This window comes from Vipera berus (genome assembly GCF_964194415.1).
Source record: "Vipera berus genome assembly, chromosome: 5".
Classification (NCBI taxonomy): domain Eukaryota; kingdom Metazoa; phylum Chordata; class Lepidosauria; order Squamata; family Viperidae; genus Vipera; species Vipera berus.
In genome coordinates, this window is record NC_138207.1 from 103,676,509 (window position 1) to 103,704,275 (window position 27,767).

At 43.1% G+C, this 27,767-nt stretch overlaps 1 protein-coding gene across 1 annotated transcript in view; it reads left to right on the forward strand.

Annotated features, from left to right (window-relative positions):
- Positions 1-27,767, forward strand: part of ANXA11 (annexin A11) — a 39,152-nt gene that overhangs the window by 1,636 nt on the left and 9,749 nt on the right. Inside the window, exons 2-11 of the mRNA XM_081329742.1 lie at positions 9,873-9,987; positions 11,478-11,590; positions 13,636-13,989; positions 16,216-16,303; positions 16,423-16,517; positions 18,545-18,658; positions 20,072-20,162; positions 22,024-22,103; positions 24,281-24,337; positions 27,763-27,767. The exon at positions 27,763-27,767 is cut by the window's right edge and continues 89 nt beyond it. Coding sequence (XP_081185868.1) covers positions 9,882-9,987; positions 11,478-11,590; positions 13,636-13,989; positions 16,216-16,303; positions 16,423-16,517; positions 18,545-18,658; positions 20,072-20,162; positions 22,024-22,103; positions 24,281-24,337; positions 27,763-27,767 — 1,103 coding nt within the window. The 5' untranslated portion in view covers positions 9,873-9,881. The remainder of the gene's footprint in view (positions 1-9,872; positions 9,988-11,477; positions 11,591-13,635; positions 13,990-16,215; positions 16,304-16,422; positions 16,518-18,544; positions 18,659-20,071; positions 20,163-22,023; positions 22,104-24,280; positions 24,338-27,762) is intronic.

The following is a 27,767-nucleotide window of genomic DNA, read 5'->3' on the forward strand; positions in this document are numbered from 1 at the left end:
AAGAAAAAGGTCGGAGTTTTGGGAAAACGCAAACTAGCCAACTTTGGCCAAAGATCTGAAAATGGGGGAGCTGTCCTATTACGCTTTGGAAAACATTTCTCAGAATCTGGGGGAATTGTCCAACTCCTGTAGTTTGTGTGTTTGTTTTCAGGTTTCTTTCTGGGACCCAAACCCCAACAAAAGAATTGTTTGTGCTTATCTTCTGTAGTTCTTCACAATGTTGTGACTTCGGCTGGTTCCTGTTAGGGCTGGTTTTCTTGTAAAGAAATCCCGTTTAGGGGGAATCTAATCCACTCCCCTGGTGTCATTTTATTGCACACCAGTATATCGGCTGCTGCTGACATCCAGGGGCTATTTTGGGAGGTTGCCTGTTGGAAAGCCAGCTAATTATTAAGGGGGAAAACAACGTATTCCCAATCCTGGCTGTTTTCCTTGGAAAAAAGGTTGCATGCAGCTTTGGGGGACTTGACATTCTGTTTATCTCATGCAGCTTACGGGGGCTTGATATTCTTTTTATCTCATGCAATTTATGGGGACTTGATATAGCAGGTAGTCCTCGCCTTAACTGAGCCCAAACTTGTATGTTGCCAAGGGAAACATTTGTTAAGCGAAACATTTGCCCCATTTTATGACTTACCTTGCCACATTTATTCAGTGAACCGCTGCAGTTGTCAAATCAAATGAGTCCCACGGTTGTGAAGTGGATCTGGTTTTCCCCTTGACTTTGCTTGTCCTAAGGTCGCAAAAGGGGATCGAGTGGCTCTGGGAACACTGCCACAGCCGTCATAAATAGGGGGCAGTTGTTGTCGAGCATCCGCCTGTAAATCACGTGACCGTGGGGATGTTGCATCGGTCCTAAGTATGAAAAATTATCATAAAGTCACTTTTTTTCAGTGCCTGCTGCAACTTCAGTCACTAAATTAACTGTTGTCAATCAAGGACTGCCTGTAGTTTAATCCCTCCTTTATCCCATGTCTGTTCATGGAAGACAGAGGGCCGGGCCAAGATTATTATGGTCCACAGGCCAAGCTAATAAAATTGGCCCCGTTGAGCACAAGGCTCTCCTGGTGTCTGATGCAAAGCTTGTGTATCAATGGAATAGAATAGAATAGAATAGAATAGAATAGAATAGAATAGAATAGAATAGAATAGAATAGAATAGAATAGAATAGAATAGAATAGAATAGAATAGAATAGAATAGAAAATGCAGAATGGAATGGAATGGAACAGACTAGACTAGACTAGACTAGACTAGAATAGAATAGAATAGAATAGAATAGAATAGAATGCAGAATGGAATGGAATGGAATAGAATTAGAACAGAATAGAATAGAATTAGACTAGACTAGACTAGACTAGACTTATAGGAACGCGGTGGCTCAGTGGGTTAGGACGCTGAGCTTGTCGATCAGAAGGTCGGCAGTTTGGCGGGTTGAATCCCGAGTGCCGCGTAGCAGAGTGAGCGCCTGTTACTCGTCCCAGCTTCTGCCAACCTAGCAGTTCAAAAGCACGTAAAAATGCAAGTAGAAAAATAGGGACCACTACGGTGGGAAGGTAACAGCATTCCGTGCGCCTTTGGCGTCTAGTCATGCCGGCCACATGACCACGGAAACGTCCTCGGACAAGCGCTGGCTCTTCGGCTTTGAAACGGAGATGAGCACCGGCCCCTAGAGTCGGAAATGACTAGCACGCGTGTGTGTGGGGGGGAACCTTTACATTTACCTTAGACTAGACTGGACTAGAATGCAGAATGGAATAGAATGGAACAGAACAGAATGCAGAATAGAACGCAGAATGGAATGGAATGGAACGGAACGGAACGGATCAGAACAGAACAATAACTTATTGTCACTTTAAAAGTAGATTAATACATTACAATGAGATTTCGCTGCATGCAGCTCTCAAAGGTATAGAATTTATATCTGCCTGGAAGATGAGAGAGGGGAACCCAGGGCATTTATTGAGTCCAGGTTCCTTGTCCTTTTTCCCTTCATTAATTCGAGCGCACGTTTCCTGGTGCATTTTAACCTTATGCAAACAACCTTTGTACAGCTCAGGGCTCCATTGTTTAGTTTCTCGGAGAAGGTTAAATGTCTCCCTTATTAGTCAGAGGTCACTGTTTGTTGGTTTTTTGTTTTTTTTAAAAGGTACTTTTGCTGTTGAGTCCCACTAACTATAGATAATCCTCAAGATTCAGCCACAACTCAAATAGAATAGAACCTCAAATAGAATAACAAAGCAGGAAGGCACCTTGTAGGTCATCTAGTCCACACGCCCTCTGCCCAAGCAGGAGACACTACACCATTTCTGATGGGTGGCAGTCCAGTCTCTTCTTGAAAGCCTCCAGGGTTGAAGCTCCCACAAATTCTGAAGGCAACTTCTGTTCCACTGGTGGGTTGTTCTCACCGTCAGAAAAATTCTCCTTATTTCTAGGTTGAATCTCTCCTTGATCAGTTTCCATCTGTTATTCCTTGTCTGGCCTTCAGGTGCTTTGGAAAATAGGTTGACCCCCTTCTCTCTGGGACAGCCCCTCAAATGTTGGAAGAGTGCTGTCATGTCTCCAGTGGTCCTTCTCTTCACTAGACTAACCATGTCCAGTTCCTGTAACTGTTCTTCATATGCTTTAGCCTCCAGTCCCCTGATCCTCGTTGTTGCTCTTCTCTGCACTCTTTCTAGAGTCTCAACATCTTCTTTATAGTTTGGAGACCAAAACTGGTTTCAGTATTCTAAGCTAATCACTGTTAAGTGAATTATGGTGTTGTTAAGTGAATCTGGCTTACACCATTGATTTTGCTTGTCCAAAGCCAGCTGAGAAGGTGATAAATAGTGATTATGTGACCCTGGGGCAGTGCAGCTATGGCAAACACATGTCAGTTGCCAAGTGCCTTAATTTTGATCAGGGGATATGGGATATGAGGAGGAGAAAAAGGAGAAGAAAGAAGGGGAAGGAGGAGGAGGAGGAGGAGGAGGAGGAGAAGCAGGAGGAGGAGGAGAAGAAGAAGGAGAAGAGGAAGAAGAAGAAGAAGAAGAAGAAGAAGAAGAAGAAGAAGAGAAGAAGAAGAAGAAGAAGAAGGAAGAGTATGAGAAGAAGTAGAAGAAAGAAGGGGAAGGAGGAGGAGGAGGAGGAAAGAAGAAGGAGAAGGAGAAGGAGGAGAAGAAGTCAACCCAAACATTCCAACTTGATGAAGGCTTCTTGCAGATGGATGCTAAATTCGAATAAACGTTTGAATAGAAATTATAAATACGATACGACGGTGCCAACTCAAATACAAAACCTTCCTGTGTAGGCAAAGGCTGGTTTGTATTGCACAGAACACATTTCTGTACCCAGAAAGCAGCCTGAACACAGAGCAAGCATTGTGGATAGGGAAGCGGATCGTTGTGGGTTATATTTAGACAAGCGGTGTTTAGATTTTGTGCTTTTAGAGAACTTCTAAAAGTCGATTTGTCTGCTAAGGAATGCTTTTGCATTATAGACAATTCTGGAAAGCATGTAAGGCACATTCAGGGCCTATTCCCCCCATCCTTGAGTTTGCAGGAAACTCCATGTTCACGTGCTGCCCCCAATTCCTCTGTGGTCACTATTTCAAGCCGTTGCAGTAACTTGATTTATCACCAAGATAGTGGGAGGCCAGATCCTACAAAATTTCAGGCATCTTAGGCTGGTGTTGAAGTAGCATTTTTCCTCTTATTCCAACACTTAACTTGGGTTGGAAATAGGATAAAGGCCACCTCAAGGGGTTAGGTAGAAATGTGTGCTTTGGTTAGTTGCCAGTGGAGAAAAGCTTAGTTCGCGCATAAGAACACCAACAAGAGTTTGACCATTGAACCAAACTGTAAGTAAGGTTTTGCTTTTTTCTAAGAAGTAGAATAGGATAGAATTGAGCGGCAGGGTGGCCTAGTGGTGAAGATGCTCGCCTCCCACTTGGAAGGTTGAGAGTTCGATCCTAGGTAGCAGCTGATGTTTCTCTATCAGGGCACAAAGAGAAAATCTCTGCTGTGAACTCCATGTAGGCGTCAGGAAGTGTAGCCAGCCAGTAAACGCTCAACTCCATTCAGTCACCCTGACTCTACTCTGAATTAAGGGATTACGGGATCATAAAAAGGGAGTTTAGAATAGGATAGAATTCTTACAATCTGCTCTGGAAAGTTGGTGTTTTATGACCTTCTGCAAATATGAAAGGTCATTAACCTAAGAACGGCAGCTGAGAAAAAAAGTGAAGTCTTTGATTCAGAAGGAGTCTGGCAGCACTTTTTCCACTTTTGACAAAAAATTATTAAAAAGCATAACGTTTATTTATTCCTTACCTTTCTATTCTGTTTTCCCTTCAGGAACCCAAAGCAAGTTACACGGGGATCTGTTTACAATAATAATGGGAGATACTGTAGTGATAGATAGATGATAGATAGATAGATAGATAGATAGATAGATAGATAGATAGATAGATAGATAGATAGATAGATAGAGATAGACACAGACAGATGTGATAGATAGATAGATAGATAGATAGATAGATAGACACAGACAGATGTGATAGATAGATAGATAGATAGATAGATAGATAGATAGATAGATAGACAGACAGACAGACAGACAGACACAGACAGATGTGCTAGATAGATATGGTAGATAGATAGATAGATAGATAGATAGATAGATAGATAGATAGATAGATAGATAGATAGATAGATAGATAGATATGGATGGATGGATGGATGGATGGATGAGATAATGGATAGGTAGATATAGTAGGTAGGTAAGTAGATGATAGACAGACAGACAGATAGAATGAGCACTTGGAGAGTTTATATCAGGGGTCTTCAAACTTGGCTCTTTTATGACTTGTGGACTTCAACTCCCAGAATTCCTCTGCCAGGCATAAAAGGGCCAAGTTTGAAGACCCCTAGTTTATATAGTTAATCCTGGATTTAAATGCTCCCCCCAATTCAGTATTTGCTAATCTTGATTGTAAACTTTCTTGCAAAGAATTGAAAAAATGTGTCACAAGACTGGGCAAAGGGCAGGATGTGATTTTAGCCAGTGCACAAGTGCCCTCCAAAATAACCCCCCAAATAAGCCTTCTACTGGGATCGTGTTTGAGCTGCAGAGGGTGGCATGTAAGCCTCAGAGAAGACCCAGCTCCTTCAAACTGTTCAACGTTGACTGTGCCCTGGATCCGTCTTTAGATCTAAAGCTGCCTTTGAACAGCTTTAAGTTAAGGGTTGCAACCAAGAATTAACTTGGTTGCAGAGGCCAAATGATTGTCATGGGTTTTGCAACAGGATATGAGACGGTCAACCACAACAGCTACATATATCTAGCTTTTAACTAGACAGTTCTTCTGTTGGTTTGAAAAGCTAATGCACCACCTCTGATCTGAAAAGCTCACGTATAAATCCATTGGTCCAGTCACTCTACAAGAGGGGTCTTCAAACTTGGCTTGTCTTTTATGACTTGTGGACTTCAATTCCCAGAATTCCTCAGCCAAGCACCGGAATTCTGGAGTTGAAGTCCACAAGTCATAAAAGGGCCAAGTTTGAAGAGCCCTGCTCCACAACAATTGAGATTTAAAAAAAAGACATAAGAATGAATTATGGTGGATTGAAAGCTTCTTAGGATATATGTTTACGGGGTGGACCTTGGACAAGTAAGGGGAGGGTGGACTTTCTCTTGCCTGTTTGTCCCAATGAATTAAAGGGGAAAATAGTCTGATAAACAGGGTGAGTGGCAATAATTCTCTAAATCAAAGTTGGCCAGCTCTTGTTCTACCTTGTAATGCCCTGGATGTGGCATTAATATTCTAGGCAATCGTGGAACATTACAGTGGCAGCTGAACTTTAATTCACACCCTCATTCTTTTATGCTTGAGGCTTGTGGTACAAAACAGCATGACCATTAGAAGTCCTTCCTTAACTTTGTGGTAGGCAGAATAGGCGACGTCAGACTTTCGGTGCAAAGGGGTTGAAGACTTTGTGTGCGAGTTTTGCACAGTGGCTGTAGCTGATAGGAAGAACCAGGCAGGATCATATCTTGTTCAGGCTAGAACGGGAGATCCTTGACTTTATGATTAGACCAAATTCAGACGCTTGGCCACTGGCTCCTATTTATGACTGTCGCAGTGTCCCGGGATCACGTGGATCCCCTTTTGCAACCTTCTGAGATGCAAAGTCAACAGGGAAGCCTGTTAATAGCGACACTGTTATTAACAATGCAGTGATTCACTTAACAATCAGGGCAAGAAGAGTTGTAAGAGTTGCATCTCTCACTTACACAAGGGTTTTGCTTAGCAACAGACATTTGGCACTCGGTTGTGGCCGTACGTCAACCTGCATAGTGTTTCTCTTCTGTGGCCAAGAATCAAACTTGACCGTGTCCATAAACTCGCCTGGAGCTCTGCTTGAAAGGAAATGTCTCCAGGCCTTCTTAAAATATAATTACAGATGTGCACAAGGAAGGAGAATGAGCTCATGGATTAACAACTCTGCTCCTTCTAGTCCTGGAGCAAGACGTTTAAGCAAGTCTGTAGTAAATTACCATCTGCACCTCAACATTGCCTTTTGCTGCACGAGTTCTCCTGCAGCATTGGATATTTTGTGTTTTAAATTGGGAACACGGCAAGAAAAGAGGTGGTGAGAATTTCATTTCCCCCACCCTCCCACCCCCTTCTTGTTTTCCCTTAACTCGCTAGAAGTGGAAATTATGCTTTGGCTCTGGAAAGAGCTGAGCTTTCAAATTCCGCTTCAGCATCCTGTTGATGGCAACTTCTGTTTTTTCCCCTTTCTCTTTTATTTTTTTTTCTCTTTTCCCCTTTTGCTTTCCACCAGCTGAGAGACAAAAGGCTCAAGACCTCTGTTTGAATAGCCCAGGTAGAGTTCCTTCTGAGAAACCCAGAAAGCATTCACGAGCTTGGGTTAGTGCGAAAAAATAACAGGAGATGGATGATTGTGGACCGTTCTGCTGGACCGTTGACACAGACATTATTTGGGCCATGATGATGATGATGATGATGATGATGATGATGATGATGATGATGATGATGATGATAAGAAGAAGAAGAAGAAAAAGAAAAAGAAGAAGAAGAAGAAGAAGAAGAAGAAGAAGAAGAAGAAGAAGAAGAAGAAGAAGAAGAAGAAGAAGAAGAAGAAGAAGAAGAAGAAGAAGAAGAAGAAGAAGTTGTTGTTGTTGGAAGGGACCTTTGAGGTCATCTAGTCCAACCCCCTGCTCAGGCAGGAAACCCTATACCATTTCAGGCAAATGGCTGTCCAGTCTCTTCTTAAAAACTTCCAGTGTTGGAGCATTCACCACCTCTGGAGACAGGTTGTTCCACTGGTTAGTTGTTCTAACTGTCAGGAAGTTTCTCCTTAGTTCTAGGTTGCTTCTTTCCTTGACTAGTTTCCATCCGTTGCTTCTTGTCCTGCTCTCAGGTGCTTGGGAGAATAGCTTGGCTCCCTCTTCTTTGGGGCATCCCCTGAGATATTGGAACAATGCTATCATGTCACCCCTAGTCCTTCTCTTCGTTAAACTACACATACCCAATTCCAGCAACCGTTCCCTATATGTTTTAGCCTCCAGTCCCCCAATCATCTTGGTTGCTCTTCTCTGTACCCTTTCTAGAGTCTCGACATCTTTTTTACATCTTGGTGACCAAAACTGGATGCAGTATTCCAGGTGTGGCCTTACCAAGGCATTGTAAAGTGGTATTAGTACTTCATGTGATTTTGATTCTATCCCTCTGTCAATGCAGCCTAGCACTGTGTTGGCTTTTTTGGCAGCTGCAGCAACACGGCTGGCTCATATTGAAGTGATTGTCCACTAGGACTCCGAGATCTCTCTCACAGTTGCTACTATTGAGCAAGGTTATTGATGCTGTTAAAAAACCAGATCTGAGCTGGGAAAGGAAAGAGGAACCTCAGCTAGTTTCAGAAATCAATCAATTGTTCTTTCTTTCTACCTCACATGCTAAAGGCATTAATTAAATCCTCTGTAGCCCTCAAGCCAACACCTTATCACCAGTTTTGGACTGAAAACAATCCTATAAGCCAGGGGTCTCCAACCTTGGCAAATGTCTGTGGAGATTCTCAGTTCTCCAGGCGATGGTTGTCCCAAAGGTGCTTTTTTTTCAAGAGGCAACTTTCTTGTTTTTCCTTTGAAGACGTTTCGCTTCTCCTCCAAGAAGCATCTTCAGCTCTGACCGGATGGTGGGGAATGGAAGGATTGATATTCCTTGCAGACAGAGCTGGTCATTTGCACCTGGAGGTTGACTTGGGTCACCTGAGTGGTGCAAATGGATGTGGAGCCTTCTTGGCTGCAGGATGTTTTGTGCCCTGGGTCCCCTCCACGTTGAAGACAGGCACCTGATGTTGGGGATGAGGCTGTGTTGTCTGTATGCACTTTGGGGTGAACACCCTTTGAAGGTTGCAGGAGTCTGAACAGAGTTCCAGGAAACATTGCAGACTCCAGGAACCATCTGCGCTTCAGTTGCAGATGCAGACCACACAGACTCACCTGATCCCCTTTGGTGACCCTCCTGATAAGCAAAGTCAAGGGGGACGCCGGAATCACTTAACAAGCATGTGACTAACTTCACAACCTGATTCGCTTAGCGACTGTGGCTAGGACGGTCATAAAATGGGGGCAAAGCTCACTTCATAAATGTCTCGCTTGGCGACAAATTTTGACTTCAATTGTGATCGTAGGTCAAGGACTCTCTTTATATAAATCTTGGAAAAACAGAATCGTTACTAAAAACCTACACCTCTGGGGGGGGGGAAAGCAAAGTGTCTTGACTTTTTCCTCTGCATATTAGAAAGGCAACTTTGTTTAACAAGAATAAAGATTACGCTGTCAACAAAACTGAATCAATGTTTGCTGAAGGAGTTCACCAGATGGCAACCTGTTATAACGTGGACGTTTAAAATACTTTGTATGCTGAGGAGGAAATATATATTATACACACATATAATTCATATCTGCGATAGGCATTATCTATTTCAGGTTAAATATATGTCTACAATGTACAGAAAGGTTTTTAATAGACCTAAAATTGCTGCATATCCTCTTTACAGTCGTATATAAGTGTGTATTTCCAAGGGCATATTTCAAAATGTTTGAATTTCCTAAAGCAAGATATAAACATTCTTGGATTTATGTCTTGGTCTTAAGAATCCATTCAACCTTACCAGCTTTAAGACCTGTGGACTTCAACTCCCAGAATTCCCCAGCCAACATGATGGGTGGACAAGTTTTGAAGTTGCCGTCCACACGTCCTAAAATTATCATGCTTGATTAAACACCGATCTACATGCAGGGAGTAACATTCTATATTATTATCAAGAAAACTTCATGGACCTGATCATAAGGTCATCCAAGAACTGAGCTGTCAATGCTGCTAACATCGGATGTTCTTGCTTTGATGATGTATGGAGATGCAGCCCCTTTCTTTCTTATGCTTTATTCCTAGAATTAGAGTTAGAATTAGATGACACTGGAGGGGGGGGGGAGGAGGAATGAGCATCAGAGTTTAGCTAGACATAACAATACTGAACCTAGTGTGAGAACCAAGGTTATTGAAATAAGAGATGATAAGAAATGAGGGGCTGGAGGGGAAAGCCTGCATTTCAAACTAATTGGAGAACATGATTTATGACTGTGAATTGATACTATGTGCTCAGGGGAGGGGAATTCAGATCTTGGCTTCGACCATGTACGTGCTGACACTGTGCTTCTCGAATAAAGATTATTTAAGGTAAACAATGCCTCAAAGTTCTTTGAAGAGTTCCATCTGTCGGAACCAGGACATTAGCTTAATTTAAAGATGACTTTAGCATCATCTATTAAGCAAGTATATTTATGGATTTTTTTCCCCTCCAGATTTATAACATGAGTTATCCAGGGTATCCACCTGCAAGCGGGTATCCACCTACAAGCGGATATCCACCTGCGGGTGGTTATCCACCAGCAAGCGGATATCCACCTGCTGCTCCAGGTAAGCTAGTTTTTTTATTTATTTAAGATCTGGTTGTTAGAACAGTTCGATGGCAATTGACCCATAACAAAAGAGATAGATAAAGGGAATAATAAGTGCAGAAAAGATGTGATTGAATGTCATCAGTAGCACCATGGATTCCCAAAGAGGAGGCAGCACATTCCAGAAAAGAGCACAAGATAAGGGACTGCACAGTCCTCAACTTAATGGGGAATAGAATGGAATAGAATAGAATTAGAATTAGAATTAGAATAGAAGAGGAGAGGAGAGGAGAGGAGAGGTGAGGAGAGGAGAGGAGAAGATGGAAGGGACTGTTGTGATTCAGAGTCAGCCTGTGGGTTCGGCAGTTGGGTCGGACGACTCAGAAGAGGAGGGGGGTGTTGAAGAGCTTGCTGAGGGGGTTGGAGAACTTGCTGATGAGAGCCCTCATCCAGGCCCCTCCCACCTGGTCACGACGCAGACCCAACTGTGTGAGCCTGACAGCGTGGATGATGATGACCCACAGCTGGCCCTGTTCAAGGACGCCCGACGCAGGAGGCAGTCAATCAGTAAACAGAGGAAGGCAATGGGGAACCTCGGAAGGAGGCAGAGAGAAGCCACGCCCTGAACTGTATAAAAGGGGAATGCGTGGGAGGGCTGGTTTGCTGAAGGCAACCGCTTGAATAGCTCCTGTTTCATGGTTCGTGTCTTGTTTGCTTTTGTATCCATAAATTTGGTAGGCTTAGTTCCAGCCTCTTGCCTTCTTGTAAAAGGGGTTGTCCCTGCCTTTTCTGCAGGGCCGGTAGCAGGCTGGTACAGAACAGGGACCTTGGAGGTCTTCTAGTCCATCCCCCTGTTCAAGCAGGAGAACCTATCTCCTTTCAGACAAGTGACTGTCTGGTCTCTTCTTAAAAACCTCCAGTGATGGAGCACCCACGATTTCTGGAGGCAAGCTGTTCCACTAGTTAATTGTCCTTTAAGTTAGAAGGTTATAGCTTTAGTCTGGCAAGATTCTAAGCAAATGAAGATCTGGATTTGATTGGAACATGGCTTAGGCCTGACCAAAAAAAAAAATACAGAATAACAGAGTTGAGAGGGACCTTGGAGGTCTTCTAGTCCAAAATGCTGAAGCCGGAGACCCTATACCATTTCAGATCAATGACTATTCAATCTTCTAAAAAACTTCCAGTGATGGAGCAGACACAACCTCTTTGCGGGTCTTCAGGGAGAAAGCTTGAGCTAATCCTTTTCATTCAAGAATTTAGTACCATGAGTTTCTTTGCTAAGAATACTACTGTATTCTATATGCTGTTAGCCTCTCTGGCCCCAGTTATTTCTCCTTGAGGAAAGGAACAACTCAGAATAGAATGTAAATAGTTAGCGAAGGAGGACTATATCTAGTTTCATCAGCAGATATCAGAACAGCTGTTTGGGATAGCATCGTTTCAGTGCCTCACCTAATATTCAGCTAGGTTGTCTGTTTTCACTAACTGGTGTGCTTTAACTTCCAGGTGGTAATCCCTGGGGTGCCCCCAGCTACCCTCCTGCAAACCCTCCTCCAATTGGATTAGAAAATGTTGGAAACTATGCTAATCAGTTTAATCCAGATTATATGGCAGGCATGGTGAGTAACTCCAGTTTGAAGCTGAAGTTTCTTAGTGTTTCATCTGAAGCAAATTGTGGAAATTGTGATTCCCCCCCCCCCAGTTTTGCCCTCTGTTTTTCTCTACCATCTTACAGAGTTAGGCAACCTCTAATAAATAGGAGTGATATGTTTAGATCCTGAAATTTGGCCATTGTTAGGGCTGTTATATCTGGGCTGTAACCCCCAAATTTGGCACCAAACATTTAAGGAAGATCTTAAGACTATTAATGTCCCTTGGGACGATGCCAAAGATGCTGTGAATAATCAAAACTGCTGGAAAACTCTTGCTGCCCAGTGTGATGATGATAAAGGAGGAGGAGGAGGAGGAGGAGGAGGAGGAAGAAGAAGAAGAAGAAGAAGAAGAAGAAGAAGAAGAAGAAGAAGAAGAAGAAGAAGAAGAAGAAGAAGAAGAAGAAGCCAGTGCTGAGAAAACCGTTCAGAGAGAGAGAGAGGGAGGGAGGGAAGGAGAGAGAGAGAGAGAGCACAAACCAACTTGGCACTGCGCAAGCCCAGCAGCTTTGGAAAAGGTGCAAAGGAGAGAGGGATTCCCTTGGAAACACAGTGCCTAAGGGGAAATGTAGCTTCTCCCCTCCCCCACTGCAAATCTGGTAGGAGTGCTCTTGGCTTGCAAGCTTGAGATCTGCACAAAGAAAGGAGCATAAACACACACACCAAATTAAACCACGAAAAGCAGGCAGGAAATTGCCAACACATGAGGCACCTGGAGCAGCATCGAAACAGAAGCAAAAAAAAAAAAGCTCAGCGGTCTTAGAAAAGGTGCAAATGAGAGAGAGAGAGAGAGAAGAGAGAGAGAGAGAGAGAGAGAGAGAGAGAGAGAGAGAGAGAGAGAGAGAGAGATTCCCTTGAAGCTGCAGTGCTTAAAGTGAAAGCTAGCTACTCCCTGCCCCTATTTGCACCCTGAGAAAGAACACTCGCAAACACATACCTTGCGGGGGGGGGAAATCCCCCTCCAACGAGGTTTTGGGGAAGCCCTCGGTTGCAAGCTGAGCTGGCACGCGCTTGCCTTGCAAACTTGGAGACTTGCTCAAGGGAGCACAAGCCCAACTGGAGTGTCGGGAGGGTGGGGGGGAGGATAGTGAGGAAGAGGAGGAGGAGGACGAAGAAAAAGTAGCCGGAGGAAGAGGAAGCAGGAGGAGGAGGAGGAGGCAGGAGAAGAGGTAGCACAAGAAGGAGGAAGACGAGGAAGAGGAGGAAGAATGCGTTGCTCAGATGTTGCAAGCCACTTGCAAGCGCAGCTGCTGGAGAACCTTTGCGCTGAGTAAGATGTCTTCTGCCCTGCCACTCTTCCACCCCTTCCCAGATGCCTGCAGAATCGCCGCGGGCATGCTTCCAGCTGCGTGGCCCAGTTCCTAACCGGCCAAGGCCCAGTACTGGCCTGCAGACCGGAGGCTGGGGACCCCTGCTGTAGAAGTTCACAAGAATATACATTATATATTGGAGACTCCTTTCATATTATCCTCATACCAACAGCCCCTTGACATTGGTTGGGGTGGGAAAGATGGACCCAAGTCTGAGCTTCCATTACTAGCATGGGCTGGGTTGGCCCCAGTTCTGGTCCGACTTCTCAACCACTGGGTTGTGTTTGTGTGGCGATCACAAAGGCGCTTTTTCCAAAAGGCAACCGGGCTCTCTTTGTGTGCGTTGTTTTTTTTCCCCTTGAAGGCGTTTCGCTTCTCATCCAAGAAGCTTCTTCCGTGAGAACAGAAGAAGCTTCTCGGATGAGAAGCGAAACGTCTTCAAGGGGGGGGGGAAACCATTGCCTTTTGGACAACCGTGGCCTGGATGACTGAGAATCTCCATGGACGCTTGTTTGGAGAGTCACCCAGGCAGCTTCTCAACACGATAAAATCAAGAGAAATGAAAACTTTTCATCTCCTCCATCTCTTCCCCTTCTTTCCTACTCTACGCAGACCGTGTTGTCCTCTTGACAAGGTGGTTGAGAAGTTTGCTGGCACTATAAATTGTCTTCATTCTTTGAATACTTGGTGACGTCTTTCTTTCAGGCTTCCAATATGACTGCAACGTTTGGTGGTGCCAATGCGCCACAGGGAATGTATCCTTCGGCTCCTGGAGGCTACCCTCCTACAGCTCCAGGGGGGTTCGGACAACCACCACCACCGCAGGGTCAGCAGCCTTACGGGGTCTACCCACCACCTCCTGGAGGAAATCCCCCAACAGGGATGCCATCATATCCATCATACCCAGGTGGTCCGATGCCTCCAGCCGCCGCCCAGCAGCCTCAACCAGTGCCATATCCTGGGCAGCAGCCCATACCAAGTTATCCATCCGGTCCAGCTGTTAATCCTTCGATGCCATCCTACCCAGGTTCTTCCGTGCCCACCGTTACCCCTGGAGTCGTAAGGACCTTTCTGTGTATATTGGAACGTTCACCTTTTAGTAGGAAGGGGAAAGAGGGCGGATGTTAAATCTTATGTCAACCATTGGACTAGCGAGCTCAAAAATCAAGGAATCTTCAAGGCTCTGAAGTGCTATAAAACAGAGGTCCCCCAACCTTTTGGGCACCAGGGACTGGTTCTGTGGAGAGAGGTTTTTCCACAGATGGGAGGGTACATGGTTTTGTGTGCTGCCTGCATCTCATGGATGGGGCTTTGCTTGTTTGTATGGGCCGGTTGCTGGCATGCTGCGGCCCGGTACCAGTCCACAAACCGGGGGTTGGGGACCCCTGCTACAAAAGATAAACTTTACTTAATACACATCTTGGAACTGAAGAAGCAAAACCAGCTCTGGTTTTCCCACCCAAAAATCTGCCTAGTTTTTTTTTATTTTTTTTATTATTTTTTTTTAATTCCATTTATATCCCGCCCTTCTCCGAAGACTCAGGGCGGCTTACAAGCTTAGCAGTTAGTTAACAATAACTTCCCTTAAGCCCCACCCACCGGGGGTTCACGTTGCTCAATCATATATATTTGGTTTGTTAAGAGAGTGGTCCACTTCTCCATCTGACACCTGTGTTAGTGACCTTGGCATTCTTCTAGGCTCTCACGGTCCATGGATGGCTTCTTGGGAATCCTGTTTCCTCCTTACGCTTTGTACCCCCTCCCTCCTGTCTTTATGGCAAGTTGAGTAGCGATAGAAGTTATCAGGCATCTTAGCAATTCAATCTTGACATCTTGGCAGCATAGACTTCATAGTTTCTAGGAGGCTTAGGTAAAGGTAAAGGTAAAGGTTCCCCCGCACATGCATGATAGTCGTTTCCGACTCTAGGGGCCGGTGCTCATCTCCGTTTCAAAGCCGAAGAGCCAGCGCTTGTCCGAGGACGTCTCCGTGGTCATGTGGCTGGCATGACTAGACACCAAAGGCGCACTGAACGCTGTTACCTTCCCACCATAGCGGTCCCTATTTTTCTACTTGCATTTTTACGTGCTTTCGAACTGCTAGGTTGGCAGAAGCTGGGATGAGTAACAGGCGCTCACTCTGTTACGTGGCACTCGGGATTCGACCCGCCAAACTGCTGACCTTCTGATCGACAAGCTCAGCGTCCTAACCCACTGAGCCACCGCGTCCTTCTAGGAAGCTTAGTCCCTGTCAAATGGCTGTGAAGTGAAAGGAGCAGTCCCTTTGATAGGGTGACGAAAGTCTTAGGCATGGCACGCATGCTGAAGATGGCGCATTTTTCTGCTGCATCTTCACCACGTCCCTTGCAAGTACTTTCTGTTCTGCATAATTTCAGGGACGGAAGTTCTCCCTGATCTTCTGTCCTGGTCTGGGGAACTTTTCTGGAAAGAATCTTAACAGTTTCCTTCCTTAGAGCTGAATTCTGAAGAAAAATCCCGGATCAATTCTTGGGGAAACTCTTTTTGTGACTATTTGCCTCTGTGAGTTTACCTATCATAGGTGGTAAATATTTTCAGAAGTTTAATTTTTGCTGAAAATTATGGTGCAGTAAGTATATACTTCTTATGCTCTTTTTCTTGCGTGACACATTGGGATATTTTCTTCGCTGCAGCGTGGAACGATTCCCAGCCTACGTCAAGGACAATGGGTTTCTGCCTATCTAGGAGGTTGGGTTGGGCTTATCTCTTGTTTTTATCTTGTGAAAAAGATAAGAAAACTGTACAAGTGATCAACTAGCTGGTCGTAGTAAGTCAAACCTACAGAATACAGAATAACAAAGTTAGAAGAGATCTTGAAGGTCTTCTAGTCTAACCCCTTGCTCAAGCAGGGAACCCTTTTCCATTCTGGACAAATTGCTGTCCAATCTCTTCTTAAAAGCTTCCTGTGTTGGAGCACCCACAATTTCTGGAGGCGAGCCGTTCCTCTGATTAATTGTTCTCATAGTCAGGAAGTTTCTCCTGAGTTCTAGGTTGCTTCTCTCTTTGATTAGTTTACATCCATTGCTACTTGTCCTGCCTTCAGGTGCTTTGGAGAATAGGTTAACCCCACTTCTCTGTGACAACCCCTCAAATATTGGAAGATTGCTATCACGTCACCCCTAGTCCTACCTTTAGTTCCTCAAGTGTATGATTAATTAATATCTTCTGCCTTGAAAAGCAAGAGGTATTTTAGTCGTCAAAAACTGGTTGTGGAATGAGAAACATTTCTTTTTCCTTGCATTTCTACAGTCTGGAAAGCGAGGCACCGTCCATGATGCTCCATCATTTGATCCTTTGAGGGATGCGGAGGTGTTGAGGAAAGCTATGAAAGGGTTTGGTGAGTAATCAACGTCTCACCTCTTTTCTTTTAATTATGGACCACTCTCCACCCTCGTTTTCTCCAACTGATACTTTTGAATGAAGCTTAAGAACTAAACAGTTTATCTTCCTGTTTAGGAACCGATGAACAGGCCATCATCGACTGCCTTGGAAGTCGTTCGAGCAAGCAACGACAGCAGATTATGCTCTCGTTCAAAACAGCTTATGGGAAGGTGAGACCCATAATACCATTACTCTACTGCCCTTTTTCCTACTTAGGGCCTGTATTTGCATCCAGCTAGGTAGCAGCATCTGGTCAGCTTTGCTTGACCTTGAAAAATTAAGCGTTCAGATCTGGTTAGAGCACAGATCGGAAACATAGGTATACAAACTGGTGGCGGCGGAGGAGAGAGCAGCTGAAGCTCAAGGGAAGCAAGCAAGCTACTCTGTAGAGCTGTCCTTTTGCTTGGTCCAGAACCTGTAGCTGGTGTAGAACATGTTGCCCAGTTTGCTGAAGGGAATATCCAGTGGTGGGCTGTTGAAACGATGCCACTTGCTAACAGTGGTCTATCAAGTCACGTTTTCAGTTTTCCTCGGGACGTTTAAGGTCGTGAAGGGTCACCTTACCGCTGTTGTGTGCATGTGAACTTAACAGATGTGCATCAAATGGTTCAGGCAATTTCAGAAGGCCCCAAGAAGCATAACGGGTTAGCACACGACAAAGGTTAATCGATAACTGTCATGAAGAGACTGCCATACTGCTAATATTAGTAGCCAAAGCAGCGTCTCTATTAACAAGTGTAGCAGTGAGGGACGAGGACTTCCCTGCTCCATCCCTGCCTACTTTTCTATCCTGGTCCTGCCCAGAGTTTGAGAAATGAGCTGAGGTAGATAGCATGATTCCCAGTCCACAGAAACTTCCCACTTCCCACGTGGCTCAATTTGTAATTCCTGCTCACAGCCAGACAAGGACCAATAGGGGAGGGTATGGTAATGGAATGCAAGAGCGCCGACTTCCCGGTGAGACATACCAGCCTTCCAGGGTCACCTGCTAGGAAGTGTCTGGAGATTCTCAGTCATCCAGGTATGGGTGTCCCAAAGGTGCTTTTTTCAGGAGGCAACTGGACTTCCTTGTTTTTCTTTGAAGACCTTTCTCTTCTCATCCCAGAAGCTTCTTCAGCTCTACCTGGATGGTGGGGAATGGAAGGTTGTATACTCCTTGCAGACAGCTGGTCATTTGCATCCTTTTAGAGAGTTGTTGAGGCCACTTGGAGGCTTATCTGTGTCCTCAGGGTCACCTGAGTGATGCAAATGGGTGTGGAGCCTTCTTGGCTGCAGAATGTTTTCTGCCCTGGGTCCCTTCCCTGTTGAAGACAGGCGCAGGCGGTTGGGGATGCGTCTGTGTTGTCTGCATCTCAAACTGAAGAACAAATGGTTCCTGTAGTCTGCAATGTTTTCTGGAAATCCGTTCACCCTCCTGCACCCTTCAAAGGTTGTTCATCCCTATGTGCATGGGTAAATATCTCTGGAGGTTCTCAGTCTGCATGCAGACAGCACAGCCTCATCCCTAACAGCCTTGCGCCGGTCTTCAACAAGGAAGGGACCCAGGGCAGAAAACATCCTGCAGCCAAGATGGCTCCACACCCATTTGCACCGCTCAGGTGGCCCTGAGGACACAGGCCGACCTCCAAATGGCCTCAAAGACTTTCTAAAAGGATGCAAATGACCAGCGGTCTGCAAGGAGTATAAATCCTTTCATTCCCCACCCTCCAGTCAGAGCCGAAGAAGCTTCTTGGATGAGAAGTGAAAGGTCTTCAAAGAACAAACAAGGAAGGCCAGATGCCTCCTGAAAATGAAAGTCCACCAGAGTCTGTTCCCCAAACAAACTGAACATAATTGGCTGGACGGAATCAAGTGACAATGGGAGGGCCAGGGGAAAGGGGAATGTTTAATAACGCTATTTGCGCACAAAAACATTAGAGTTGGCTTCACTACTTACATATCCATGTCAGCTCAGTAAATTATGCTCTTGGCAACAAAAAAAGTGGCCCAGGGCTCTTTATTTGCCTGCATGTATTGAGTGGAACTGTTGACACCCTTGTTGTGTAGGACTCTTGTCTCTGACGTTTCATATCCTTGAAATATAAATATTTGCCATAGAAATGGATAAATTTGGTGTTTGCTTCTACTAAATGTCAATAATTAAGGTACAGTTCCAAACCACGCTTCCTTCTCTGTTGTTTGAACTGATTAAAATTAGGATTTGATCAAGGACCTGAAGTCAGAACTGTCCGGAAACTTTGAGAAGACGATTTTGGCAATGATGAAAACGCCGGTCCTGTTTGATGTTCATGAAATCAAAGAGGCTATCAAGGTTTGTATCAAAAAGGAAGCGATGCCTCTATTGACGTCCATTTCAACATTTGCCTTTCTTTCCTGCCTCCTTCCAAACTTATCCTCAAAATAACATTTTTCTCTTGGCTTTTTCTGCTGACTCTGAGCAGAAAGGCCTTGCGTTCAGTCATGGTTTGGCTTAGCTTCTCTGCATCTGTCACACATCCCTTTCAGGTTATTGAAAGTACTATGTAAGTGAGGCGCAAAACACTTGAATCGTAGTTTCGAATTTGAAATGCCCTATGTCAGCTAAGAAATGCCCAATCACAAATGAAAAGCTACTATTTTGAATGCAAAGTGGAGTGTTTTGAATTCACTATGGTCTGTTTTGTGCATTCCTAATGGTGTGTGTGTGTGTGTGTGTGTGCATAGAGAGAGAGGGGGGGAGAGGAAGGGAGGGAGAGAGAGAGAGAAAGATACAGATAGATAGATAATAGACATGAATATGAGAGAGAGAAATACATAGAAATAGATGGAAATAGACAGATAGTAAAAAAAAGTTGCCAGAACTCACACATGTCATACAACCCCGCCTTGCCTACCCTACAAGGTTCCATCCAAAAAAGGTGCCAGAACTCTGTTCTGGGCGTTCTATGACAAAAAAAGCCCTGGATAGATAGATAGATAGATAGATAGATAGATAGATAGATAGATAGATAGATAGATAGATAGATAGATAGATAGATAGATGGATGGATGGATGGATGGATGGATGGATGGATGGATGGATGGATGGATGGATGGATTTAATTTAATTTAATTTAATAATATTTATATACCGCCCTTCTCCCTGAGGACTCAGGGCGGTTCACAGGGCAAAAGTCAAATACAAAGTACAAACATTAAAAAGAGATTAAATAATTGCCCAAGTTAAAACAATTAATACAATAATAAAACCCCAAAAATAAAATTAAAAATACAAAAAAAATAAAAACCCCACCAATCCCCATCAGGCTAGGCCGGCTTGTACAAACAGAAACGTCTTGAGATCGCGACGAAAGGAGCGAAGATCGGGCGCCATCCGGAGCTCTACCGGCAACTGATTCCACAGCTCCGGAGCGCCCACAGAGAAGGATCTCCCCCTGGGCGCCACCAATCGACATTCTCTGATCGGTGGCACCCTGAGGAGGCCCTCTCTGTGGGAACGCACAGGGCGCAGGGAGCTTGATGCCGGCAGCATGGATGGATGGATGGATGGATGGATGGATGGATGGATGGATGGATAGATAGATAGATAGATAGATAGATAGATAGATAGATAGATAGATAGATAGATAGATAGAATATAGGATAGATAGATAAATAGTTGAGGACTACCTGTATGTGGAGAGAAGGGGAGAGCCAGTGAGCGGACTCCTGCATAATAACGAGGTTTTCTTCCTCCTTTGCTCAGGGTGCCGGCACAGATGAGGCCTGCTTGATAGAGATCCTCGCATCTCGTGATAACAAGCACGTTCATGAAATCAGCCGAGCCTACAAAACAGGTGAGTTTTATCGGTCAGAATCAGCCCTAATCTGATCTCCAGCAGAGAAGCTGGTATGCTGAGGACTGAAAAACTGAGTTTTGGATATCAGTTCTTGAATTCTTCTGGAGATGGGGTGGGTGAGAATGGAATGGAATGGAATGGAATGGAATGGAATGGAATGGAATAGAATAGAATAGAATAGAATAGAATAGAATAGAATAGAATAGAATAGAATAGAATAGAATAGAATAGAATAGAATAGAATAGAATAGAATAGAATAGAATAGAATAGAATAGAATAGAATAGAATAGAATAGAATGTAGGATAGAATAGAATAGAATAGTTTAGTTTTATTGTATTGTATTTGTATACCGCCCTTCTCCCGAGGGACTCAGGGTGGTGAACAGGGCATACATAAAAATACAAGATACAAAAATTAAAAAGAATTAAATAATAGCCCAGCTAAAACAATTGATAACAGTATAAAAATCCCCATTAAAACCCCCAACATATCCCCATCAGGCCAGGCCGGCTTGTTCAAAAAGATGGGTCTTCAGACCGCGTCGGAAGGAGCGAAGGTCAGGTGCCGTCCGGAGCTCGACCGGCAGCTGATTCCATAAAGCCCACAGAGAAGGCCCTCCCCCTGGGGGCCACCAGCCGACATTCTCTGACCGGAGGCACCCTGAGGAGGCCCTCTCTGTGGGAACGCACAGGGCGGAGGAAAGTTGACGCCGGCAGCAGGTGGTCCCCGAGGTACTCCGGACCCATGCCATGTAGGATAGCTCCTTGATAAGCCTGGTTTTAATACTAAATATGGCCAAATCCAACTCACACACCTTCCTTTCCTCTGTTATCCTATTGAAATCAATGAAGAATAGAATAGAATAGAATAGAATAGAATAGAATAGAATAGAATAGAATAGAATAGAATAGAATAGAATAGAATAGAATAGAATAGGATAGGATGGGATGGGATGGGATGGGATGGGATGGGATGGGATGGGATGGGATGGGATGGGATAGATTGGAATGGAATGGAATGGAATGGAATGGAATGGAATAGAATGGAATGGAATGGAATGGAATGGAATGGAGCGGAGTGAAAGAAGAAAGAAAAGAAAAAAAGAGAAAGAAGGAAAGGAAGGAAAAAGAAAAATAGAAATAGAAAGAAAGAAGAAAAAAGAAAGGAAGGATGGAAGGAAGGAAGAAAAAGAAAGAGAAAAGAAAGAGAAAGAAAGAGAAAGAAAGAAAAAGGAAGGAAGGGAAGAAGGAAGAGTTAGTTAGTTAGTTAGTTAGTTAGTTAGTTAGTTAGTTAGTTAGTTAGCTAGTAATGGCTTCCTTGAGCTCAGAGTCTGCTAGCAGAGTTTGCTAACCGTGGCTGATGTAGAAGAGAAGTGGTAGGCCGGCAGTTCTTCTTCAGAGGCTGGGAAACTGACTAGATCAGGCTAGCTGACCAGGTTGTGAAACCTACTGGAGACATTTGAATCCAGATGGAAAGAGGCAGCCAGAGTTCTCCTGAATGGGAAAAACATGGCTTGTCCCCAGGCTCTACCGTCAGAGTTCAGTGGAAGAAAACGTCTGCACTGTTCAAAGACAAGGTTGCCGTGTGAGCACAAGGGTGTGGTGGGAAATTCCATTCGGAAATTCCTTTAATGCTCGTCTGTCACCACTTTTGGAAAAACAGTCATTTTTTTGAAGGGTAAAATATCAAACACACACCACAGGCTCATGAAGTGTTTCCACCTTAAACCAGGTGCACTTTTGCCTATTACACTGCCTCTCTTCTCCTTTTCTCATTTCCCGTCTGTTCCCTAAGGTTGAGATAATACCCCTAAAAAAATTGCAACTTAAAGCTGACTTTTCCCTGGTCTTTTGCAGAATTCAAGAAAACTCTGGAAGAAGCCATTAGAAGCGACACATCTGGGCATTTCCAGAGACTTTTAATTTCACTTTCTCAGGTATGTAAGAGGATTATTAAATATTATTTGATGATTGCTTACTGCCGCCTTTACAGAGGTATACCTTGACAAACTCATGGCCTAGAAATCTGTTTCTAACTTCCAACAAAAGCTGAATATATTTTAGCTTCATTAAGATCTATAGGGGGCATAAAGGGAGACAACATTCCTGGCTTTCTAGGCGTCCTTAGCCAAAGCATTCTGCTCGTGCCTTGTTTCAGAATTTAAATCTACCGAAGTCCCAGTGAATGACAAGGACAGATTGGTGTTTTGACAAGAATCAGGAAACAATCTGATTGGGATTTGAACCATTGTGGAGTCCTCGGTCCTCTCTGATCTTGATTGTTTCCTTGCAGACATTTCGTGACCCATCTAGGTAACGACATCAGGAGATGGGTAATGAAACATCTGCAAGAAAACAACCAAGATTGGAGAGCACCAAGGGCTCTGCAATTCGAGTCTGAGCTACGGATAGACCCTTATATTGGTACTCAGCTCGTTTTCCTAATCCTGATCCAAGGATTGGTCAAAGCAAATGGCGAAGCGTAGTTGACCTTCACTGACCTTGAAAAAACGCTAAGCAGAACAGGACCTGGTAGTAGAATATTCCGGGAAACAAACTTGATTCTGATTTGCAACCAAGAAAAAAATAACAAGTATGGGTCTGTGTAGAAATTAAGCTCTACTTGAAGGAACTCTCCACTTTTTATCTGTCATCCATCAATTAACTGCATTTCAGTTAAACCTCTATGGAGATTCTCGGTCATCCAGGTCATGGCTGTCCCCAAGGTGCTTTTTTGGCAGGCAACTGTTGGACCTTATTTTGAGATTTGGGTAGTCTGAAGGCAAATCTCTTGAAGACTTTGCATGACTTCCCTCCCTCCTTTCCTCCTGGGGAGGAAAGCCATGGCAAATCTAGACAGCACACTAAAAAGCAGAGACATCACCCTGCCAACAAAAGTGCATATAGTCAAGGCTATGGTCTTCCCAGCTGCAATGTATGGCTGTGAAAGTTGGACCATAAGAAAGGCTGAGCACCAAAGAATGGAGGCCTTTGAACTACGGTGCTGGAGAAGACTCCTGCAAGTCCCTTGGACTGCAAGGTGATCAAATCGGTCAGTCCTAGAGGAGATAAACCTTGACTGCTCTTTAGAAGGCCAGATCCTGAAGTCGAAACTCAAATACTTTGGCCACCTAATGAGAAGGAAGGACTCACTGGAGAAGAGCCTAATGCTGGGAAAGGTTGAGGGCAAGAGAAGAAGGGGAGGACAGAGAATGAGGTGGCTGGATGGAGTCACTGAAGCAGTAGGCGTGAGCTTAAATGGACTCCAGAAGATTGTAGAGGACAGGAAGGCCTGGAGGAACGTTGTCCATGGGGTTGCGATGGGTCAGACACGACTTCGCAACTAACAACAACAAAGATTGAGAAGTGGACAGAACACGTTGATTGTGTATGCAAAAAAGGCCCTTTTTCAATATTTCATTGTGTAATGATGACATCACCAAAGAAGTGTGTGTGTGTGTGTGCGCGCGTGCGCACACACACACACACACACACACATATATATGTATATGTATATGTATATGTGTATATATATATATATATATATATATATATATATATATATATATATATATATATATATATAGGGACGCGGTGGCTCAGTGGGTTAGGACGCTGAGCTTGTCGATCAGAAGGTCGGCAGTTTGGCGGGTCGAATCCCGAGTGCCGCGTAGCAGAGTGAGCGCCTGCTACTCGTCCTAGCTTCTGCCAACCTAGCAGTTCGAAAGCACGTAAAAATGCAAGTAGAAAAATAGGGACCACTATGGTGGGAAGGTAACAGCGTTCCGTGCGCCTTTGGCGTCTAGTCATGCCGTCCACATGACCATGGAGACATCCTCGGATGAGCGCTGGCTCTTCGGCTTTGAAACGGAGATGAGCACCGGCCCCTAGAGTTGGAAACGACTAGCACGCACGTGCGGGGGAACCTTTACCTTTACTATATATATATATATATATATATATATATATATATATATATATATATATATGGATAAACCTATTGGCTTGACCAGTAGCCACATCAATAGAGTTCTAAGCATGTGTGTAGGTGCAGTGTATGTGTTTAAAATTATAGTTTGTGTTTTAACATTAGCCATTTTGAAAATTTTTCCAGGGCAACCGAGATGAAGGCAACAATGTGGATATGTCCGTTGTCCAGAGCGATGTTCAGGTTAGTATACAGCTGATATATACTTTCATATGTACATTTTAAAAAATTTGCAGAATAAAATTGCTGTCACTGTCACATTCTTTTTTTAAAAACACCAAGAAGTTCTTTTTTGCACCAAGTATTTAATAAAATCTAAAACCAGTTTTAATGGTATGTATTCCCTCCTAAGCATAATTCAACATTTAATCTATCTGTTATTTCCTTGTCTAACAATCCTTCCTTTTCAAAAAGGTTTCATCCTTTCTCTGAGTTAATTTATCTGATCTAGAGACCATCAAGATAATTAGACAGCAAATAAAAATATTTATAAATTGCTGTAAACATTCTATAAACAGGTAACATCTGGATACGAATTTTACTGATATTATGGAGGGGGGGAAGGGAAATGTTACATTGATCTTGTTTGGTTTTGCCATTCATTTATTTTGAGGCATAGTCCATGACTTCTATTAGGGTAATTCCATTCTTCAGGGCCAAAGTTGTTCCAATTAACAGTTCCAGGAATTAAGCTTTAATCTCAAAATTTCAGGACAACAAAAGAATGAGCAATTAAGAAGAGCAATTAACTAGGTTGAGATAGTAATTAAACCCACTGCTTTAAGAGATAGGATAGGATGGGACGGAACGGGACGGGATGGGACGAAATGAGATGAGATAACCTTTATTGCCATTTTTTACTATGAACACACTAGCCCACATTAAAAATGAATGTCTGTTGCCTGCTCTCAAAAGAAAGTATATATCTACCCATATATATATACATAACACACATTTACACATGCTACACACCGCACATATACACACACACATACCCCATACACACACACAAACACACACATACAAATGAAATTCTGTTGCTTGCTCTCAAAAAAAGTATATAGCTACACATACACATACACATATAACACGTGTGTATGCATGCTATACACACACACAAACATACACACACATATAGCCACAAAGAAGAGGGAGTCCACCTATTCTCCAAAGCACCTGAGGGCAAGACAAAAAGCAACGGATGGAAAGCAACCAAGAACTAAGGAGAAATTAGTAGCGGATTGGACTAGAAGACCTCCAAGGTCCCTTCCAGATTCTATTCTGTTCTGTTCTGTTCTGTTCTGCTCTGCTCTACTCTACTCTACTCTACTCTGCTCTGCTCTGCTCTGCTCTGCTCTGCTCTGCTCTGCTCTACTCTACCTATTCTATTCTATTCTATTCTATTCTATTCTATTCTATTCTATTCTATTCTATTCTATTCTATTCTATTCTATTCTATTCTATTCTATTCTATTCTATTCTATTCTATTCTATTCTATTCCCATTCTTCTATTCTATTCTATTCTATTCTATTCTATTCTATTCTATTCTATTCTATTCTATTCTATTCTATTCTATTCTATTCTATTCTATTCTATTCTATTCTATTCCACTCCACTCCACTCCACTCCACTCCACTCCACTCCACTCCACTCCACTCCATTCTATATATCTATACCTGTATCTATATTTATATACCTATACCTATACACACACACACACACATACACACATACCCCATACAAATATATACACAAATGAAATTCTGCTTCCTGTCAAAAGAAAGTATTTATCTACCCATACCCATATATAACACACATGTACGCATTTTTATATATATATATATACATACATATACATACACACACACATATATATGTGTTTGTGTGTGTGTGTGTGTGTGTGAATTATTCAAATTGCTAATAAAAAATTTGGGAGGCTGATATGGCCATTTCGAACTTATTTTGTTCTCATCAGTCAGTCATACCCTTTATCTGAGATTCAAACCTGAGCTAATTATATATTAGGCAGTTGTTTTAACCCCTAGGCCACAGGCTCTTTCTCTCTTTATTAGCTAGGAAGCAAGGGAGATATATGTGTTAAGTATTTGTCAAGTCTTTTTGAATACCTTGCTAGTTAAATCTTCTTTCCTGTTTCAGCCTAGCCCAAGGCTATCCACAGGCTATAGTCACAACTTACGACAGTTCATTATTTGTGTAAATTATTCAAATTGCTAATAAAGAATTTGGGAGGCTGATATGGCCATTTCGAACTTATTTTGTTCTCATCAGTCAGTCATAGGTTGTGACTATAAGTTGTGACTATAGCCTGCAGATAGCCTTGGGCTAGGCTGAAACAGGAAAGAAGATTTAACTAGCAAGGTATTCAAAAAGACTTGACAAATACTTAACATATATATATATATATATACAGTGTATATATATATACAGTGTATATATATACAGTGTATATATATATAGTGTGTGTATATATATATATATATATATATATATATATATATATATATATATATATACACAGTGTGTGTGTGTGTATATGTATGTATATGTATATATGTATATATATATATATATATATATATATATATATATATATATATATATATATATATATATATATATATATGTGTGTGTGTGTGTGTGTGTGTGTGTGTGTGTAAATTTTTTGGATTGCTAACAAAGAATTAAAGGATTCTTTAATTCTTTGGATTGTTAGCAATCCAAAAAATGTACACAAATATGAGCTGTCACTGTTGTGACTACAGCGAACACCGGGATGGATAAAAAACAGTCATTTATTGCTAAAAGATCATAATAAGCAATAAAAAGTAACCGTTTAAAGCATATCTGCCTAATCTAAGCTTTCGCTGGTCCTCTGCCAGCGTCATCAGAGAAAGCATTGAAGGTTTGAAAAACCGTTGGTCAGCCTGTTTGGTTCCGCGCTCTGCTCATTGGCCGTGTGATGGACCTTGCTCTAGCCAGTTGCGATTGTTCTGACTGTCTCACATCGCTTCCCAACAGCTATGACATTGGATGAGGAACAGCAAAAGAAAACAAGATCAGTTAAGGTTGTCAAACCAAAACAGATAGGGAGGAGAAATTTTTTAAAAAGGGGACAGTAAGACCGGATTGCAAGGGAAGCGATGTGAGACAGTCAGAACAATCACGATTGGCTAGAGCCAGGGGTAAGCAACCTCGGCTCTTTTATGACTCATGGACTTCAACTCCCAGAATTCCTGAGCCAGCATAGCATAGCTGGCTCAGGAATTCTGGGAGTTGAAGTCCATGAGTCATAAAAGAGCCGAGGTTGTCTACCCCTGGGCTAGAGCAAGGTCCCTCACGTGGCCAATGAGCAGAGCACGGAACCAAACAGGCTGACCAACGGTTTTTTTCAAACCTTCAATGCTTTCTCTGATGACGCTGGCAGAGGACCAGCGAAAGCTTAGATTAGGCAGATATGCTTTAAACGGTTACTTTTTATTGCTTATTATGATCTTTTAGCAATAAACGACTGTTTTTTATCCATCCCGGTGTTCGAAGATTTTATACTTTAAGTAAATATACCTTGATGCTTTTACCCCCTCTCAGGCTCT